The 20,882-nt window shown below is 33.1% G+C and overlaps 2 protein-coding genes across 2 annotated transcripts in view; both read left to right on the forward strand.

Moving 5' to 3' along the window:
• Nucleotides 1-20,882, forward strand: part of LOC133176652 (E3 ubiquitin-protein ligase HECTD1-like) — a 127,048-nt gene that overhangs the window by 67,238 nt on the left and 38,928 nt on the right. The window lies entirely within an intron of this gene.
• On the forward strand, nt 9,883-11,454 carry LOC133178235 (uncharacterized). The gene has a single exon (XM_061312980.1). The coding sequence runs from the start codon at nt 9,883-9,885 to the stop codon at nt 11,452-11,454; it is 1,572 nt and encodes a 523-aa protein (XP_061168964.1).

A 20,882-nucleotide genomic window follows, 5' to 3' on the forward strand; every position in this document is an offset into this window, starting at 1 on the left:
AAAGATTAAAACCCAAAGAAGTAGAGTTTTCAGAATTTTTCCAAGAATGAAATTTAATAATCTGTATCCAGTCTTCTTGCAAATAAATATTCTGTCTTGAGAGGGCACGAAAATAATCTGACTCGATACCCCCCCCCCTCCCCCCCTCTTTCCCCCTCAATATCAAATATAGTCGTTCACTAATATATTTTAATGTCCTTTTTTTAAGAGAAAGAATGAGTTTTAATACAATCATACATTCATGCAAATGGAAAATTCATCAAAAATAACAGGCTAAATAATGTAGGAAGCAAATATAATCAATCCGAATTTCCTCTGTTCAAAATTTGAGGAAAATTCGGTCAGAGGAAATTCAAATGAAAATATCTTTTAAAGTAACTCATGTAGATATACAATATTTTACATTGTTTGAAAGCACTACAACTAAGAAATAATTAACTAGAAAAAAATTAACTTTTTAATTATTTCTAATTCATTTTCCAAGCTTATTTTACAAGCCCCCAAAATGAAAAATAAGCGAATTTTTGCACAGGGGTGTGTGCATTTTTTTAAAGAATTAATTTTATCTTCGGTTGATTACCATCATTATTTCATCAATATTTATTTTCCTTATGACTACTTTTAAAAGATAACAAAAAGTCAAAATGATTTGAAAATATTTTTTAGGTTAAAGGGAATATTAAATACGTTGGACGCATTTTTGGTCTTTTTCTTTACTAAAATGAGAGATTTACCTCCCTTTGGCATAAACGCCTATAGCTTGTAAACCAAATCATATACATATGCATTTTTTTGGCTTAAAATAATTAATTATGTTTATTCTTACAATTAAAAAAGAAAAATTAAATTTTTAATTATTTTTGTTGTCAGAAGCCAAACACCTTAAGTCATGGAAGGACAAATTATACAAACACAAACATGACTTGACAAATATAGAAAAAATGTGCCTCTGTATAACCGAGTTTTCTGATAAGTTACAAATTCGGTACAGACTAGAATATATTGCAAGTATTTTAATTTAAGACAGATGATACAAACAAACTTTAGCAAAAAACTTGAAAATAAGAACTTAAGCCATGTATATATAAGTAAATTTCCAGTTTCACAATACTAGGATTTTAAAGTGACAAAATGTTGTATAGATTAATAAGGATGGTTGCAGAAAGATAGAAATTTGAACATCATAGGAAGTTTACAATTACTTAATATTTTAGAAATTTATTATTTGCATCATTTACAACCAAAATATGTCCAAAAATTATACCAATCCAGGTATCCATTTTTTGTGTCATCTGTCCTTAAGAACCCTCTATACACTGCACACTAATGAGTTCTGATTCCTTGGTATTTTTATGTAGTTAGAGTAATCTACCCTTACATCTAAAACAAGATAAATTGAAATCTACAGTTTATCGATAATTTTTTAATCAATTCAAGCATTCTTAACATTTTGATGGGTTAAGATAAATTAATTGAACACTTCATCTGCATGCCTTTTCTCCACTTCAGTAAACAACAGTGATTTCTGTTCATCAAAACTTTGAACATTTTTGCTGGGGTAAAAACCAGGCACCCTATGTTGAAAACGATAGAAATAAGCTCAATATTTACATCTTTATACAACATATTTTTCTCAATGTCCAAAAATCATTTTCGTTTAGTGTAGAGAGTGTCCTTAAGGTCCAGTACAGCATGTATAGTTTACCAGATGTTATTGAGAATTTTTTTTCATGCGTTTTTCTAAAATATTGGATCACCATATAACATAATTTAATGTTACCATTTTATTTAATGATAATATCCCCTACTTTCTTTTGATGCATGCAATTTTCTGGATAACCTCCCATTCATTTTATAAACCTCCTGTTGTCTACGGTTCAAAATTACTGCTTTTGAAAATAGAAAGCCTATATGATATGACGTTTTTCATACTAATTCTTAGACCATTATTTACACACTGAATTGTATACAAATTTTTCCGTTTTCTCGATCATGACAAGGAGCACACGACGGGTGTGACCGGTCGGCAGGGGATGATCACTCCTCCATGGCACCTGATCCCACCTCTGATGTTTTAGAGGTCCATGTTTGCTCTGCTCCATATTTGTATTGTCTAAATGATATTTAATGGACTTTGAGCTTGAACACTGTTCGTTATCTCCATATTTCATGCATTAGTAAGGAATTGTTGAAGCTGGTGATAGTTCTGAAAAAAAAAAACAGATTGGAAGCAAAGCAAACTATTGGACATCTAAAACACCAGAGGTGGGATCAGGTGCCATGGAGTAGAAAACAATCCCGTCGACCCGTCACACCCGCCGTGTGCTCCTTTCAAGATCGGGCAAACGAAAAATCTGTAGACAATTCAGTGTAAAAATGATCGCCTAACAATTTGTATGAAAAACGTCGGTCAACATTCGACTTAATGATATATTGTATTTACTGAAAAGGTAATTGTATCAAACATAAAATGTACGAAATGTTGACTTTAAGCAACGCTGTTGATATCCTTGTATCATCAACTTCTTTGTCAATTGCTTGCCTCGTCTTAGAAATTGTGCGTATGTAGAGCATGCTCATGCGTATCGAATCAATAGGGAGTCATAAATTTTATATGCAGATGATAAAGGTATATTGCTACAAAATAAAGGGAAGTATTAGCTCCAATACAAACTTACTTTAATATCTATTGTAAGAAAATAGACCTGGAAACATAAAAACCTTAAATAGGTAAGCTGATCATTTGATGTAAGTATACAACCACCTAAGAAGTCTTCCGCAATTATATAGCCCCTTCTTGTCAGATATTTTTGTTTGTTTGTTTGCAGTTTAACGTCAATCTCGAGAATTTTTATTCATATGGATATGCAACCACTTGCCGGTGGAATGCTGCAAATTTAGACCTATACTCTGCACTCCGGCCATTGAGCAGTGAGGGATCTTTTTCGTTCCAGCACTATTGCGACAAGGGACCTCGGTTTATACGGTCTCATCAGAAGGACCGATCTCCACGTCCTGCATTGGGATTCGAACCCTCAACGAAAGCTTATGCTTACATTAATTGAAATTTGAAATTTACTTGATATGCTTAACTACATAACAATGAATGTTTGCTGTAAATTAGGCATGCATTTTGCCAGTAATAAGTTTTAAATTGTTGAATTTTAATTACATTTTACGATGAAACCCATCAACAGAAAAAGTGTCGACTCGTAAAGCAGAGAAATAAATGGAATTGAATTTATATGTCTTTGAGTAAAGGTACTAAATGGTTCTAAATGGCGCCTCAAAAATGGGAACAGTTAAACAAATATACACCTAGACACTTGAATGACCTTAGTCTGAAAACCTGTCTTTTAAACTAAGACACTGTCTAAACATTATCGCTAAGCTTAGTCGAAACTAATTAAGAAATAAAAAACACATTATTCAGTGAATCTATGACGTTATAAATAACGATTGCTATGCTGGCGGATTACAGTTGATTCTACCCTACTTATATACTGGATTCCTAAAAATCCTAATAAAAGATAAATTATCGGATCCAGCAAATGCTCTACCAATTAAGTACGGAAACGGAAAAGTACCATTAACACACTTTTTAGCTCACATGAGCCGAAGGTTCAAGTGAGCTTTTCTGATCGAAATTTGTCCGTTGTCTGTTGTCTTTGTCGTCGTTGTTGAAACTTTTTCACATTTTCGTCTTCTTCTCAAGAACCACTAGGCCAATTTCAATCAAACTTGCCACAAAGTATCCTTGAGTAAAGGGGATTTAAGTTTGTTCAAATGAAGGGACACGCCTTCTTCCGGGGGGTGGGTGGGGTTAATTATGAATTTGTGAAAAATTAATGGCATCATTTAAAAATCTTCTTCTCAAGAACCACTGTGCTTGAAATTATGAAACTTATGTGGAAGTATCCTCAGGTAGTGTAGATTTAAGTTTGTTCAAATCATGACCCCCAGGGGTAACGTGGGACCACAATAAGCAATCAAAGTTTTATATAAAGGAATAAATAGGAATTTTTTTAAAAAATCTTCTTCTCCAGAACATCAAAACCATGATTGTTCATATTTACATGTATATGGAATATCCTCAGGTAATGTAAATTCAAATTTGTTCAAATCACCCCCCCCCCCCCCCCCCCCCAGGAGAATAGAGGGACCATAACAGAGGATCATAGTTATACGAAGGATATATGAATAAAAAAAAAATCTTCTTAAGAACAGCAAAGCCATTATTGTCATAATAATTCAAAAGCATCCCTATGAATTATAGATTCAAGTTAGTTCAAATAAATCAACCCTAAACCACTTTTATATTTAAACTTTTCAAGACTGAAGTGATTTCTGCTTTTTTCTAAGCCAGAATTTTCAGCTGAGTGATGTGGCCCCTGGGCCTCTTATTATCATTTAATCTGTAATTTTTCAGTTAAATCTTTAATCTCATTTTACAGATCGTAAAATATACAGATTAAAGCGTATATTTTACATATTAAAGTGTAAATTGCGCAGATGAAAGTGAAAATTATATAGATTACTGTGTAAATTATATAGATTAAAGTGTAAATTTTACAGATTAAAGTGAAAAAATCTACATGTAAAAGAGTAAAATTTACAGATTAAGGTGTATCTTTCATAGAAAAAATGTAAATTTCACAGTTAAAAGTGTAGAAAATGGAAAACAAAAAAGTGTCTTAGTGGCACTAATACACTGCCGTAACCAAGCCCCTATCTTTACTCCTCACAAAAACTTTTACTTCCTCAGATGCTGTGCTACAGCATATTCTAAAAGTGGTGTTAATCAAATGTTTCTCAAAATCTCCAATGAACTTTTACAAAATATAAAATCACAAAATTTTTCAAAAGGCAATAGCATCAAAATTTCTACACAATACAACCATTCCTTATGATGAATTGAAAACTAGGCTTTTTGATATCATAGATAGCTGCTTCATTAATCAAAAAGGAACTCGAACATTTTCAAATCTTGTGATTGGTCATCTACAAAATCACTTTGTTAAATTCACTCTGGTTAAATTGACATTTAAAGGATGTTGGAGCTTCTACATTTACTGTAAATAACTTTTTATTCTCGAGAACTTTACTTTAGAGCGATTACACGAGTCTGTCTCCTCGCGAAAAATTTCATTCTCGCTTACATTAGTGCTTTTAAAGAATATATACAGAGCTATGACCGAAATTCGTGAAAATTTTGTCCCGCTAATAAATACCAAATACCAAATAATAATCTTGTGAAAATAAGATCTTGCAAAAATTAGGTGATCTACAGTATGTATTTTGGAGACAAGGTCTTCCAACAATCTGTTAGAATTTCAATGGGCACTCATTTTGCTCCTTTATCAGCCGAGATGTTTTTATATTTTTTATAAAGCAGGAAAAATTCAAAAACTTCATGAGAAGAAGAAAACGATTGTTTTGGCCTTTAACTCGACCTTCAGATATATCGACGACGTTTTATCAATTAACCATAATCACTTCCTTTCATGTTTCGACTTTAAATATCCCAGTGAACTCGAAATAAAAGATAGAGTCTGTCACATCTGTTTCATATTTGGATGTTATACTGACTATAGACGATAAGGGCCAACTATTAACTAAATTGTATGACAAGCGAGATGACTGCATTTTTTCCATCGTCAACTTACCTTAATTATGTAGTAATATTCCACTATCAACTGGGTTTTATTTTTCCCAACTTATTCGATACTCAAGAGCATGTTCAAAGTATGATAAATCTTTAAACAGAGACTGGCTACTGACATAAAAGTTGATGTTTCAGGGATTTCAATGACATTGTTTAAAGTCAGCATATCGTTAATTGTATGGTCGTTAACCTATCATTGGATCGTATTCGGACTGTCATATTTCACACCAATACGTTCTATTTCCATTAGTGAACTCTTCAAAATTAGAGGCGCGCTTGGTCGTCTGACTGGGAAAGCATGGCGCTGAGGATAATACAAAACATGCCAATCTCAATCCAATTTTAAATGTTAAATGTATTTGTCATTCCAGTTAAAGAATAGAAGAACTAAATGACATATGTAAGAGAGCGAGAACCCTAAATTTATCATCCATTAATAAAAAATACGACATTTCCGAGGCATGTGTATTGTATTTAGATGTACCATACGATAAATAGATACATACAATCAACAACAGATATAAATTGATATCGTTGTCATTCCTACTCTTGATGTATATAAAGTCCACAACAATAAAATATTTCATTTGCATTTTCTTAGGAATTGTTTGAACATCGACATACATGTTTATGTTACGTTTGTCCCAGAAATCCCACGAGATTTGTACATTTTCCGACTTTTTCACAAAAGAGCGCACTAAGAAGTATATCTCTTCCATAGTGTAAATAGAACGTATTGTAAGGCTTTTATTCTTATAAATTTGACTACAGAATACTGATCATTACATAGGGCTCAAGACAGGTGTGACCGGTCAACGGAAATGCTTACTCCTCCTAGAAACCCGTTCTAACCTCTGGAATTTCCAGGGGTCCGTATTTTAAGCCCTGTCCAAAGATTAATATTATTTGCCATTTTTTTTAGACCGATCACAGTTCGTTACCTTCGACTTTTTCATTCTAGCAAGCGTATGATCTTGGAAAATATGCCAGCAGAGCAAATGCTATTTATAACGCCATGTTCACTGAAAAACGTTATTTATGACATATTTGCATTTCATTAAGAATGACAGACGAGAGGCTGACCAGGATATGCGCACTGCTGTCTTCATTAATAATTGAAGATAATAAGTACGCATGCCTAATTCATAGTTACTAACGCTTTACTTGCTTTTAATACCTCATTTTGATACGTATTTTTGACGTCATCATTTGAAGATTCTCACCCCTTTGACAGATTAAAAAAAAAACAACAAATGTGGACTTTGTATTAATTTTTGCATTTTAAAAAATTCATTTTTAGTTTAAATGAAATAAGAAAAGATCTTTAAAGTTTATGAAGAGTAATTTTTCCTTCTTAATGTAAAAATATGTTTAAGCACCTGCATTTTATTCTTAATTTCAAAATTTTGTTCATCGCTCAAAATTAATTTCAAAATGTTGAAAAATAATTCTTAATCAATATTTTTATTATCATATCATATATCATATTCTTTTGGAAATTTTAACCTTTATTTCATTACATTTTCAGCATAGAAATCGTGAAATTTATCCATTCAATTAAGCTAATATTTTCACAGACGTGATATTTTCACGATGAAAACACGGACTTGTTATTTTCTCAGTGAAAATAATAAATTATCAAACTATCCTGCCCTTCACTAAGTGTTTAAAATACTCCCTATTGACAGAGTGAATAAACCAACCTGACACTGACTAAAACTGCCGTATTTTAATTCTAATGACCCTCTGATAGGAGAAATAATTTCCTGATCAATAAATTTCATAAGTATCCAACAATACAATTCATCAGGTGATACTTATTTAGCCGAGTTTTTGCTCACTCATAATATTTTCCTGAAGTAAGTACACCTGGTACACCCGGTTGGCAAAGGTTTATACTGGATAAAAATCTTTACTTATATTTCCTTTTGTCATTTTTTTGATAGTCAATTATACTTCTTGTCCTAGAACATTTGCACCCAGTTTGATTTACTTGTTATAAATAGAATATTAATATCTTTTTTAATATATATATATTTAAGAATGCATAATTTACCATGTAAAATGTATACTGTAGTCTTTTGCTTATTATCCTTAATTTTTTTTCTCTTACAAAAAGGGGAAAAAAAGAAAATAAGAAAGATAACATTTGCTGATGGACGCGCTTTCTTTACAATCATGAATACATAAGCATGTGCTATTCGGACTAAAAAAGCATCGCTTCATTATGTTTTCTAATATGAATTTATTATGTATATTCACTAAATATTATCCTTATATATCTCTCTCATATTTTTGATTTTATGTCGTGATAATAAATGATCATTCATTCTATTTACTGTGTCGAATGTTTTTCATATCAAGGTTAGACATAAAATTAATTTCTGACAAAGTAAGCCTTGCTTCATGCTTCAAAATGTATTTCCTCTGAATCTCATCTTTTTGTTGTTGATGAAAATTAATGTTGGGATTTTTATTTATTGGGTGGCATTTAGAACAGAATGTCATTAGACCTTAAAATCTATGTTTATAATCATGATAATGGTTTAGCGACACGTATTTCGCAAACTGCTCAGCTTAAGTTTACAACTTTTTTAACTAACAACAGGGGCATCAATGATTTGTAGATGGAAAATAGATTATATTTATATTTTTCACTCCTACTTTGCACTGGTGAAGAAAAACTGCAACTCATTGAATATCTCCGATTATTCTTTTTAACAATAATCGCATTATTATAGATAAACTCATAAACAGCGGTTATACGCCCTTATTCAGTTAAGTTGTGCCAATGGCCATTTGAAAATGTCCACTAAATTTCATATCTTATAACGAAGAGAACATTTTCAGTATTTTTCTGTATGTCGATTTATGGTGAAAAGAAATATTCGGATTGAAATATTAAGTATTAATCACTAACATAAAAATTTGGCACGAGATACAATATAGCGCATTTATTAACAAAAAAGTAAACCACAAAACATATGACTATTTGACCTTTTAAATAAAACTTCATCTGAAATCGTTCTGATTAAATAAATTATTGACATCATTGACAGTTTCAAACGAATGATTGTAATTTCATATAGCTGAAAAAAGGAAATTTTGAATTATATAGACTTTACTTGAATTTTTAATTTCTTGCATTTGTAGAGGACAGAAAATACGGAATTCGTACAAAACAACATATTTTCAACAAAGAATTTAATGAATTAAACATGGAAAGCATGAAAGGTTGTAGGGTTTCATGGCAATAGAATTTCATAACATAATTCACTATAAATTTTGTGACAATGAGATATTACAATTTTTATTAATTAACACTAATCCAAGAACCTGTTTTTAATACATTATTTTATTTTATATTTTTCTTCTACAATTTAAATTTATGAAATAAATCGACTAAGATTATTTTTGACCAACAAAGATGCAATTTTCTTTGCATACCGTCAGTTTGTGACACGAGTTTTCTGAGAGTTTTTTGATACTTTTATATTTCAAAATAGCATTTAATATTATACTTCATACTGAATTTTTTTTTACAGGTCAATATACCTTTATTATTAACCCCCCCCCCCACTCTTTTTCCATATCTAGCACTTTTTAAAAACATTGTTATTTGTATGTGACAAGAAAACGTATAATTGGCACAACTTAACTTGGACGTATATTGTATGACAGTTATTTTTTTTTTTTTTTTTTTTTTTTTTTTTTTTGCGAAATCTTAAATCAAAATGAATACAGCATGACAGCAATTGCTTTTATGGAGTCATAAATGCAAATAAAGAGGGGTGTGAGATACAAAATAAAATATAATAAGGACAGTTGACGTCATGCTCTTCTCTGAGCTCAGATAGTAATCTCATGCAAGTACATATGGTAAAGTGCAAAAGTGTGTCTGTTTATTCAGTAATGAGGTCTGTACTGTACCAAAGTGATTACACATTAAATATTTCTTCATTTTAAAATCAATTTTAAAAATTTGTAAAATATTGATTTTATTTTCCTCCTTCAAAATACCACATTATACACTCTCAAAGTCACCAGATTCAGACTTACCATAAACCTATTTATACTTCAGAGTCATAAGTATGAGTATGGACACTGTAAAGAGTGCGCAGGACGTGGTGAGATGTGACCTGTGTGAGACCGCTGTGGTACAGATACACAGTGATTCTTGTCTTGTCAACCTGTGTAAGGCCTGTGTGGGAGAACACATGATCTCTGATGAATCCAAGGACCACAAGGTCATCAAATATCAGTCCAGGAAATCCACTCCTCTCTACCCTGAATGTAAATATCATAACTCACAACAATGCATAATGTACTGTAATCAATGTAAAATTCCTGTTTGTAAAACGTGTCTTGCATCTCAACATCTTAGTCATAAGGTATCAGAAATCTTGAAAGTTGTGAATGAAAGAAAGGATAAATTAATCAAAGGACGAGGTAAATTAAATGAGACAATTTATCCAACTTCCCAGGACATTGCCTCTGATGTACAAAATAGAATTAATAAGTTAGAAAAGGAATATGAAGATCTCTCAACAGCCATAACAAAACATGGAGAGGACTGGCACAGAGAAATTGACAACTTTTTAATAAAACTTCAAGCTGAAGTTGATGAGACGAAAGACACCCAGTTACAAACTCTACAGAAACATCTGGATGAAATAAACAAGAACATTTCTGACATTAAGAATGAAATCATATCAATTGAAAGGGCTATAGAGGCTAATGACTTGTCAAAACTATTAAGAGTCAAATCCCATGTACACATGTACAGTAATCTTCCACACAAAATTGCCCCTTTTCTTCCAAAATTCGTTCCAGGAAAAGTCCAAGGAGAAAAATTTAGTAAACTGTTTGGAACCTTATCATCAAGTTCTTTAACATTTGATGAGCATGGCTACAGCATGAAATCATCACATAAATGTCCAGAAACTGGATCCTCTTCTCCAGTCAAACAGCTGCTTGACGAACCAGAGATTGTTACAAATATAGACACTGGGTATGAATACCTTATCAATGTGGCCTGTCTGAGTGATGAAAAAATCTGGACAAGAGGAAATGACAGCACCATTAAACTCTTCAACATCAATCAGGGATCACTACTCAAGTCAATCAAAACCAAGTCAGGTAACATACCATGGGACATAGCAGTAACAAAAAGCGGAGTTCTTGTCTATACTAATGTCAGTGACAGAACTGTGAACATTGTGAAGAATAAAAAGATAGAGAACGTAATCAGACTCCATAACTGGACACCACGTGGTGTCTGTGGCACCTCCTCTGGTGACCTCCTGGTTACCATGTGTAGTCATGACGACAAACATTCAAAAATTGTCCGTTACTCCGGTTCCATAGAGAAACAAACCATTCAATATGATGATTACAGAAGACCTCTCTATTCGATATACACATGTATAACTGAAAACCGGAATTTGGATATCTGTGTGTCTGACAATGGAGTTAAAGCTGTAGTGGTGGTCAATCAGGCCGGGAAACTGAGATTCAGGTACACTGGATATACTCTTGCTCCGAAAAACAAACTATTCATTCCAGTTGGAATCACCACAGACAGTCAGAGTCACATCCTTACTACTGACGATAACAATCACTGTGTTCACATTATAGATAAGGATGGGCACTTCCTCCGTTACATAGAATGTGGTCTGCGTGAACCTGTGGGACTTTGTACAGATATAAATGATAATCTATTTGTTGCTCAATGGAGAAGCAGACAAGTGAAGAAAATCAAATATCTGGTCAGATGCATCAATGTATAGATAAAAAAATGATAAATATTTTTCTTAATGAAACTTACCATTACATGTAAATGTACATCAATTAAATCATTGGTTGTACTTATGTTTGTTTGTCTATTGTTTAACGTCCCTCTTAAGGATTTTTCACTCAAATGGGGACGCCACCACTTGCCGGTGGAGAGCTGCAAATTTTGACCTGTACTCTGCACTCAGGGCCATTGAGCAGTGAGGGGTCTTTTTCGTGCAGCACATACTGTGACAGGAGACCTCGGTTCATACGGTCTCATCCGATTGACTGTCCTCCACGTCCCACAGTTAGATTCGAACCCGCGATGTAAGGATCAAGTCCTTACTCCGTGTCTCTAGAGCGAACGCTCTAACCAATGAGCCACGCGGGCGACTGGTTGTACTTAGAAAACCTCCGAGTTGAAAAAATGAGAACAAACCTCAGGTGAAGAAAATGAATATTCTCAGTGAAATTCACAACTGCATGTAATGTACACTGTATAATTATAAAGCAGCTATAATTCATTTTCGAGTTTGCAGATATATAATGTTCAATTTTCTTGCGATTTGTTTTATAACCTTTGCTCCTTAAGGTAACATTTAACTGCAGTGCAACTTTAACACTCAACATTATCCAACTCTTGTATTTTTATCACCTCGCCAAGGCTCGGGGATAAAACACAAAACTCGTTGGATAAAAACATCATATCCAACCACAAACCATGGGAGATCCTATATTTATTTTATTATACATATTCCCCTATTCCCCTAAAGTTTACTTTAATCCAAGCCCCTTACCCCAAATTTAACGTAGACTACAAGATCTATATTCACAGAATGTTTTCTGTTTTACTTCTCATGGAAACTGATTGCGTTAATTACTCATTTAACTTTAAACTATAATTTGATCTGGGGTTTTGAAGTCACCGGTGTATGAACGATTTCATAAGGAGTGAGTTTTTCCCCAATATAACTTATGCTTCAATTATACAATGTTTCATTTACTTTCACACCCACTTTATGCTTTAAATATCAACATATAATTCTAATATAAAATGTGAAACGCGTACTAAGGTTATATTTTTTCCTGCAATGACTACACATTAAGTACAAATTAAGTACATCGTACTAGAACCTGGCAAAAATAGTCATTATTATATCAGACAAGATCAATGAAATTAACAAATTTAGAATGAAATATGGAGATAACGACCAGTATTTAATCTAAAGAGTCCATTCAAACAATACAAATCAAAAGTAGAACAATCACGAACCTCTGAAACATCAGAAGTGGGATTAGGTGCCATGGTGGAGTGAGTATCCCCTGCCGACCGGTTACACCAGCCGTGTGCTCTTTGTCATGATCGAGAAAAACGGAAAAATCAGTAAACATTTCAGTGAGTAAATAATGACCTAACAATTAGTATAAAAAACGTCAGTCAGCATTTGACTTAACGATAGACTGTATTTGCTGACAAGGTCATTGTATCGACCATACCATAGAACTTGCAAAATGATGACTTCAAACGAGACTGTTGATATCCTTGTTTCATCAACTTGTTTGCCAATAGGTTGCCTCGTTTTGGAAATTGTTTGTTCGTAGAGCATGCTCTTCCGTATCGAATCATTTGAGAGACACAAAACCCAACTGCTGGTGATAAGGGTATATAGCTACATAAGTAAGGGAAGTTGACGATTGAAAAAATGAAGTCATCACGTTTATCATAAGGCTGTGTTGTTAGGTTACCTTTAAAGTATTTTTCTAGTGAAATATCCAAATTTGAAACAGATGTGTCAGACTCTGTGGTATCTTTTTATTTCAAGCTCACTGGAACATATGAATGGATGTAGCTATTCTTAAGTTTGAAGTCATCATTTGCTCAGGAATGATGAATATTAATTGCTGTATTTATGAGAGCAGCATAATACATGTATATGTAAAGGATATTAACTTTATACTGTAAATGAAGATATTTTATATGTACATAATGAAAGATTTGAAGATTAAACAAATATCGATCTAAAAAAAGAAAGAAAAAACTACAAATAATACAAATCTGTGAACTGTCACAGGCCATCAATCATGGACCCCCGGAAATCCCATAGGGGGATCAGGTGCCTAGGATGAGTAAGCATCCCCTGTAGATCCGTCAAATCCGCCGTGAGCCCTATGTATTGATCAGGTAGACATAGTCAAATTAGTATAAACAAAGGCCTAACAGTTGGTAGGAAATAGATCAGTAAAAATAGGACCCAATGATATGATGTATCATTATAACGACCATAGAATTTACGAAATGCTGTAACATTAACTTATCTGTCAGTAGCCAGCTTCGGTTTAAAAAAATAATCGTACTCAGAGCATGCTCTATAGTATCAATTAAGATGGGAGACATAAACACCATATGCAGGTGATAGTGGAATATTACTACAAAAATAAAGAAAATTGACGATGAAAAAGCGTCAGTCATCTCGTTTGGCATACAATTTAGTTGTTAATTGGCCCTTATCGTCTATAGTCAGTAAAACATCAAAATATGAAACAGAAATGCCAGACTCTGTGTTCACAGTCTTTAATTTTATTGCTTAAATATCAGTGTTCATACTTTTATTCATCGTTATTTCCAGATCATGACAAGGAGCACACGGCAGGTGTGACCGGTCGGCAGGGGATGCTCACTCCTCCATGGCACCTGATCCCACCTCTGATGTTTTGGAGGTCCGTGTTTGCTCTGCTCCTATTTTGTAATGTTCACTGGACTTTTGAGCGTGAATACTGTTCGTTATCTCCATATATTTCATCTATCCCTTTTCTCAATCATCTACCAGAATTCAATATGCGGTGATAACTTGTCGGCACGGACAGGTGCTGTTATAGGACCGACGCCATCCAAATATAAAAATCCAAAGCTTATATTTACATTCTCTAATTTTCTGTCTTCATAATTCTTAATTTTGTTAATCTTTATAATGAATTTTGCGCCTTTCATAACTGATGTGCTTAATAGACGTAAGAGCCGTTGTGACGTGAAAAGTTAAATAACGCAAATTAAATGATAAATTAATTTGAAACGTACAGTTCCTATATTTTTTTTTTTTGCAAAAATTCAATAGGGTAATTGTTTTTAATTAAATTGAACCAAAACAATATACGTTTTGGTGTTCCTAGAGTATTGAAAATGCATATAGTTCCTACAGTGTATCCTACCGCGCAGTGATAAGGTTTAGCGTGTGTTATAAGGTATTGAATGTTGTAAATTTCCAGTGGATTTCTTATAGAAAATTACACTGAATGTAAATATAAAAGTATACTTGGAATATGTTGGCAATCACAATCAAGATCCACAGAATGTGTTTTAAATTAATATAGAACTATATATATATATATATATATATATATATATATATATATATATATATATATATATATATATATATATATATATATATATATATATATATATATATATATATATATATATATATACACTCGTCACATTCAGTAAATATGAGAAAAGAAGAAACGAAATCTGGCATTCATTAACATGACGATATTGATGTATTTTTGGAGGGGGGGGGGTATGTTACACATCATTCTATAAAGGACAAGGTGTCGTAACGGCTGAATCTGGCCACCTAATTTGATATAAAAATCATAACACAGTTAAAATATGATAGTTTGCATTTAAAAACGTTAAATGATTCTTATTGTAAAACCAGTAAAATTTGAATCAAATTATACAAGGGTGCCACAAGATGGTGATAAAAGCACAACACTTTATTGAATTTCCTCAACTCTTATGGAATTTCTTTGTTTAATTTTAGATAATTTTCACTTTGGGAAACAAAAAAGCACAAATCTAAGACTTTCATATACAAGATGTATCTGATACTAGTGCATGAAATACATAAATTTAGCATAGATAGAAACACTTGTGCTATGCTTTTTCCTGAAAGAAAATTGATGAAAATTTGAATAAAGATGAGAAAATATATGGAAGTTGACAATTAATTTTTTTCTGACCTTCCTGTGAACTCTGTGTATCCTATCACTTAGAATCAATACTCCTTTTGTAACAGGGATGATAACTTTTTAAAGAATCTCCGAACAATTTATGTATTGTGTAGTAATAAGTAAAATATACTCTAATATATTCCATAATTACTTCCTGATTGAACTTAAGAAGTGGGGTGATATCTCCAAGACAAAAGAGGGGTGAATCAAAAACAATAAGTCGTCCCGACTTCCTTCCGCTGACCATCAATTTCATTCTTTGCAGAAACCACTGCGATGCATTGAAAGGATTAAACCAATAAAGTTTTGAAAAGTTTGCTTTGTTAGTTACTGAGAAAAATGAAAATTAAAAAAAATCACCTTTTTCCAGTTTCCCTGGCAGACGGTAGGCATTTAGAAATTTTTGAATGCTGAATAAACAAATAGAGTGTCTAATCATAATTCCTGTAAATTTTCATCACAATTGTCCAAGCTACCTCGGAAAAAAATCTGTATATTAACCTTTTTTCTGTTTCTTTCATTCCTAAGGCATGCAACAAAAGATTATAATTTTTTTAAATAGAAATTACTTTGACAAAATGTAAGGAACAATCCTTACAAGTTTCAAAATGATTGCCTGAGCAGTTTGTGAGAAAATCGAAGTTTAGCAATTGTTACTTTTCTTCTGTTTCCATGGCAACGGTGGGTGGTCTGAAAATTTTAAATGCGATTTGCAAAACTACAATTATTGGTTAACATTTCTATGAAGATTCATTACGATTGTCTAAGATATCAGCAGAACACTTCTGGACAAAATTTTTCACTTTTCGTACGTTTCCATGGCAACGGTAGCCATGTTGAAACTGAATTTTTTTTCCACACACACATACAGCTGGTCATCATCTTATATGGAAAGTTCCAGCAGCAATGCCCCAGCCATCTGCGAGAAAGTCCCCGGACAACGTTTTCATGCGTACAATAGCAATATGTCCCCCGACCTCGTTCGGGGTGACATAATTATGACGTCATAGGAAGCAGCGAGCAGGCCAAAAATTTTAATAGCGCTGAGGAGAACGCAAGTGTCCAGAGTAAACGACCTGTGGAAACATTAACAATGCGAAAAACATGTCTAGGAGGGTTGCTTTTCATTGGGTTAATTTTTCCTCTCACAAATTATTCAACCAGAGTGAAACGAAGGCGCCGGACGACAATCAACTGTTACGGTCTAAATAGCATTGACCTGCTATGAAAAAGTCGGTACTGCATGATAATAGTCAAGATGTATTATGACCTTTCATATAATTTTACATTGGGTAGCAACAACACACATTTTATTTTTTCTTAAAGAATCATTTGAAAAAAAGAGACTTTGATTACGAATGTTATATAAGTTATGACAGAAAAAGAAGAAGCTTTCCGATAGTTTCAACATAAGAAAAAAATCTACGGTACCATGACGCTAAAATGACGTGGCGAAGCTGCTCCAGGTCCATTGACACATGCAAGTTTATAATTTCACCAAGACATTTCAGTAGAAATTTTGCACATTTGTTTTATTTGATCGTGATAAAACATTGGCCATGCAGTTTTCATGAATTTGTCTCTTTCCTTTATTGAGTAAAAGTAATTGTCTCAATAATTTCCGAGTGCTTATTGTGCTCCTTTATTAGCCGACCTGTTTATATATTCCTATGAAGCAGAATTATTTCATCAGCTTTTCCACGAGAAGAAGAAAGCACTTTCTGCGGCCTTCAACTCCACATTTAGATATACCGATGACTTATTATCAATTAACAATACTTACTTCCATTCAGATGTCGACTCTATAGATCCCAGTGAAATCTGAATAAAAGACACCACAGAGTTGGCCATATCTGTTTCACATTTTGGATGTTTTACTATCTATAGACTATAAGGGCCAATTAACAACTAAACTAGCTGTATGACAAACGAGATGACTTCAGCTTTTCCATCGCCAACTTTATTCATGTGGTAATATTCCATATTATATTTTTGTTCGACTATGATCAATTTTTAAACCGGAATTGGCTGCTGACAAATAAAATGCTGTTACAGGGATTTTAACAACCACGTTTAAAGTCAGCATTCCGTACATTCTATGGTCGTTATAATGACCTTGTTAGCAAATATAATCTATTATTGGATCGTATTTTCAGTGACATATTTCATACCAATTGTTAAACCTTTGTTTTTAATACTGAATTTGACTACGGCTCATTCGTCTACCTGATCAAATCATAGGGCGCACAGCGGGTGTGACCGGTCGACAGGAGATGCATACTCCTCCTACGCAACTGATCTCACCTCTGGAACTTCAAAAGTCCCATGTCTTATGGTCTGTTCACAGATTAGTATTGTTTATGGATGATTTGGAGATCTATCCCTTTTCACCTATTCATATAAGGGTTACGAGCAGTGCTCATAAGTCCATTCAAACAACACAAACTGTGACCAAAACGGCCCACTGAAATCAGAGGAGATATTGTCTCATTTGGAGAGTATAAGCATACCCTGTCGACCTGCAACACCGACCGTGTGCCCCTTGATCGGCCTAACAATTTTGTATGAAAGATAATCGACATTCGATCTAACGAAAAAATTGCATTAGCAAATAACATAAATATACCATAGGATTTGCGAAATACTGACTTTACACGAGATAGTTGAAATCCTTGTATCATCAATTTTCTGTCAAATCCTGTCTCATTTTAGAAATCGTTCGTACATAGAACATGCTCTTGAGAATCGAATCAAGTTGGTGATATAATCAGGTGATAATGATGCATTGTATGAAAAGTTGAAGTCATAACATTTATCATAAAGTTTAAATGTTAGTTTACCATCAATGTCTTTCTCTAGTAAAATATCCAAATATGAAACATATGTGTTTCTGAGAAGTCTCTTATTTCCATTTTAATGGGATATAATAATCAAATCAATGTATGAATGAAAATGAATATTGATAATTAATAAACTCTCAGATATATCTAAATGTCGAATTAAAGGCCACAGCAAGATACCTTTTTTAAAAATTAATCCTGCTAAATACGAGCACAAAAACAGGTCTGCTAATAATGGGCACAATTAGTACCCATGGGAATTTCAACAGATTGTTGGAAGACCTGGTCTCCAAAAACTACATATTCTAAATAACAAACCAAAGCATCATTTAAATATCAATATGGAGTACTTGTGCGTATACCCGTGATCAGATTTTTTTTTAAAACAAAATAAGTTTGCAGACGACCAGTGACAAGGTATGCAAATTTACGAGTTCCATTTATATTAAAGAAACAGTTGTCATTAAGTCATATGCTGAGTTACGTTTTTCATAACAATTGATAGGCCATTATTTACAACTGAATTGTCGACGGATTTTTCCGTTATTTACCGATCATGACAAGGAGCACAGGGCTGGTGTGATGCTCGCTCCTCCATGGCACCTGATCCCGCCTCTGATGTTTTTGGAGGCCCGTGTTTGCTCTGCTCCCGGTTTATATTGTTTTAATGGACTTTGAGCTGGAATTCTGTTCGTTATCTCCATATTAATTTAATTTATCTTGCGGAATGGTTGCATGAAGTGTTGAATAGTCGTAGGTTTTATGCTATTGTGTTTGATAAAATTTTGTGATTTCAAATTTTCTTAAAGTTCCTTGGAGTGTTTAAATATCCATCTTTATATAACATTTCGAATATGTTTTGTAAAATACTCATGAAGTTTCTCTTTCTCTGCTGTGAATATTTTTATGAAGAGAAAAGAAAGAGGCTTGAAAATAACGAACATTTATCATTCACAACAGTCCAACTATACATTACAAACATCGAGCAAACACAGACCTCTGAAAACACTAGAGATGAGGGCAGGTGCTATGGAGGAGTTAGCCTGTCCAGTCCATGTCGTCCGGTCAACATGCACTCCAAAAGTAAAACTGACATCTACCAAAGGTTTCAAACTATGCTCACTGCAACACAGTAATGATGAATTAAAAATAATTTTTTAGTTTCATGTCGACTTACCCATTTTTACGAAAGTTATTCCAATTTAATTTGAAATTTTCTAAACATTCTCTGATTCCGGACTTTCAATTGCTGTGCTTGTGGATAGTGAGCTGAATGGTACCTCTATATTGATGGTCTACTAATCAGAGTATTACGTCGATTGACCCATTATCAAAAATGTTATTGTCCTCATACTAAGAAAATTGCTAATTATTCACAATGTTTTCCAGACTTTTTAAAGTACGTTAACTTTGTTGTTAACCACTTTTATGCAGCTAAAGTATGTTGTAATATGGACCCACAAAAGCAAAAGAAGCAATATGACTCTATTGCTGTTTGATTTTCTGTATAAAATGTTTGCGGGTGCAAGTGTCTCACATTAGTATATTTAATAACGTTTATGAAATGAATTAAAGGGGGAAAATAATTTTCGGTCTTAAAGGTTGCATACATTATTTCTTTTCAATCCAGCAAGTCAAAGTTATTTGAAACACAGAACACATTCAATATACATCTTGTTGTATGCAAATATGTTTGGAGTTTTATTTCACACTGATGAAATAGTAAAAGAGCAGTGAACTGTTGGGGTTGGATTGTGGTTAACTGTTGGAATTGCCTTCATAGTTACCAGATGATTTTGATTGGTAGGTACTGTTTGAATTGGATTGTGGTTAACTCCTTTTAAAATACATGTATTAAGATGTTTCACTGACTATAGACGATAAGGGCCAACTAACAACTACACTGTATTAAGAAAACTAGATGACTTTATCGTCAACTTTCCTAATTTATCTTGTAATATTCCGTTACCACCTTCACATGGTGTTTATGTCTCCCAACTTATTAGATACTCAAGAGCAATTTTTATACCGAGGCAGGCTACTGACAAATAAGTTGATATTACAGAGACGCATTAAAAGTCAGCATTTCGTAATTTCTATGATCTAGACCTTGTTAGCAAATACAACCTATCATGGGTCGTTATTTGACTGATATATTTCATACTTATTGTAAGGTCTTTGTTTTATACTAAATTTGACTACTGATTAATCTGAACCAATTTTAAAACAAAGTTAAAAAAACGGCACCAAGATATATCACTTTTAAGACTGAAATACCATTGGTAAATTTCTGCTTTTCAACATCTGTATGTCATCAGCACAAATTTAAAAGTTAAATCCAACAGTTCATAAAAACACTACTCTGGTTCATCGATCATGTGACGTAAATACACAACCAACTTAGATTAGTCGGCAGCCATTGTATACTGTCTTCCTGTCAGGTAATGTTTACATTACTTGAAAATTTGAATTTACTTGACATTTTAACTTAGTTAACAATGAATTTTGCTGTAGATTAGGCCTGCATTTTATCAGTAATAATTTTTTAAAAATGTTGAATTCTAAATACATTGAAAACCCACCAACAG

This window comes from Saccostrea echinata, unplaced genomic scaffold, assembly GCF_033153115.1.
Source record: "Saccostrea echinata isolate AGI-Se365-2 ecotype Australia unplaced genomic scaffold, CSIRO_AGI_Sech_v1 ptg000002l, whole genome shotgun sequence".
In the NCBI taxonomy this organism is placed as follows: Eukaryota; Metazoa; Mollusca; class Bivalvia; order Ostreida; family Ostreidae; genus Saccostrea; species Saccostrea echinata.

Bases quoted from the DNA above. Each gene is read 5' to 3' on its own strand.
- LOC133178235 (XM_061312980.1), top strand. From the start codon at position 9,883: ATGATCTCTGATGAATCCAAGGACCACAAGGTCATCAAATATCAGTCC.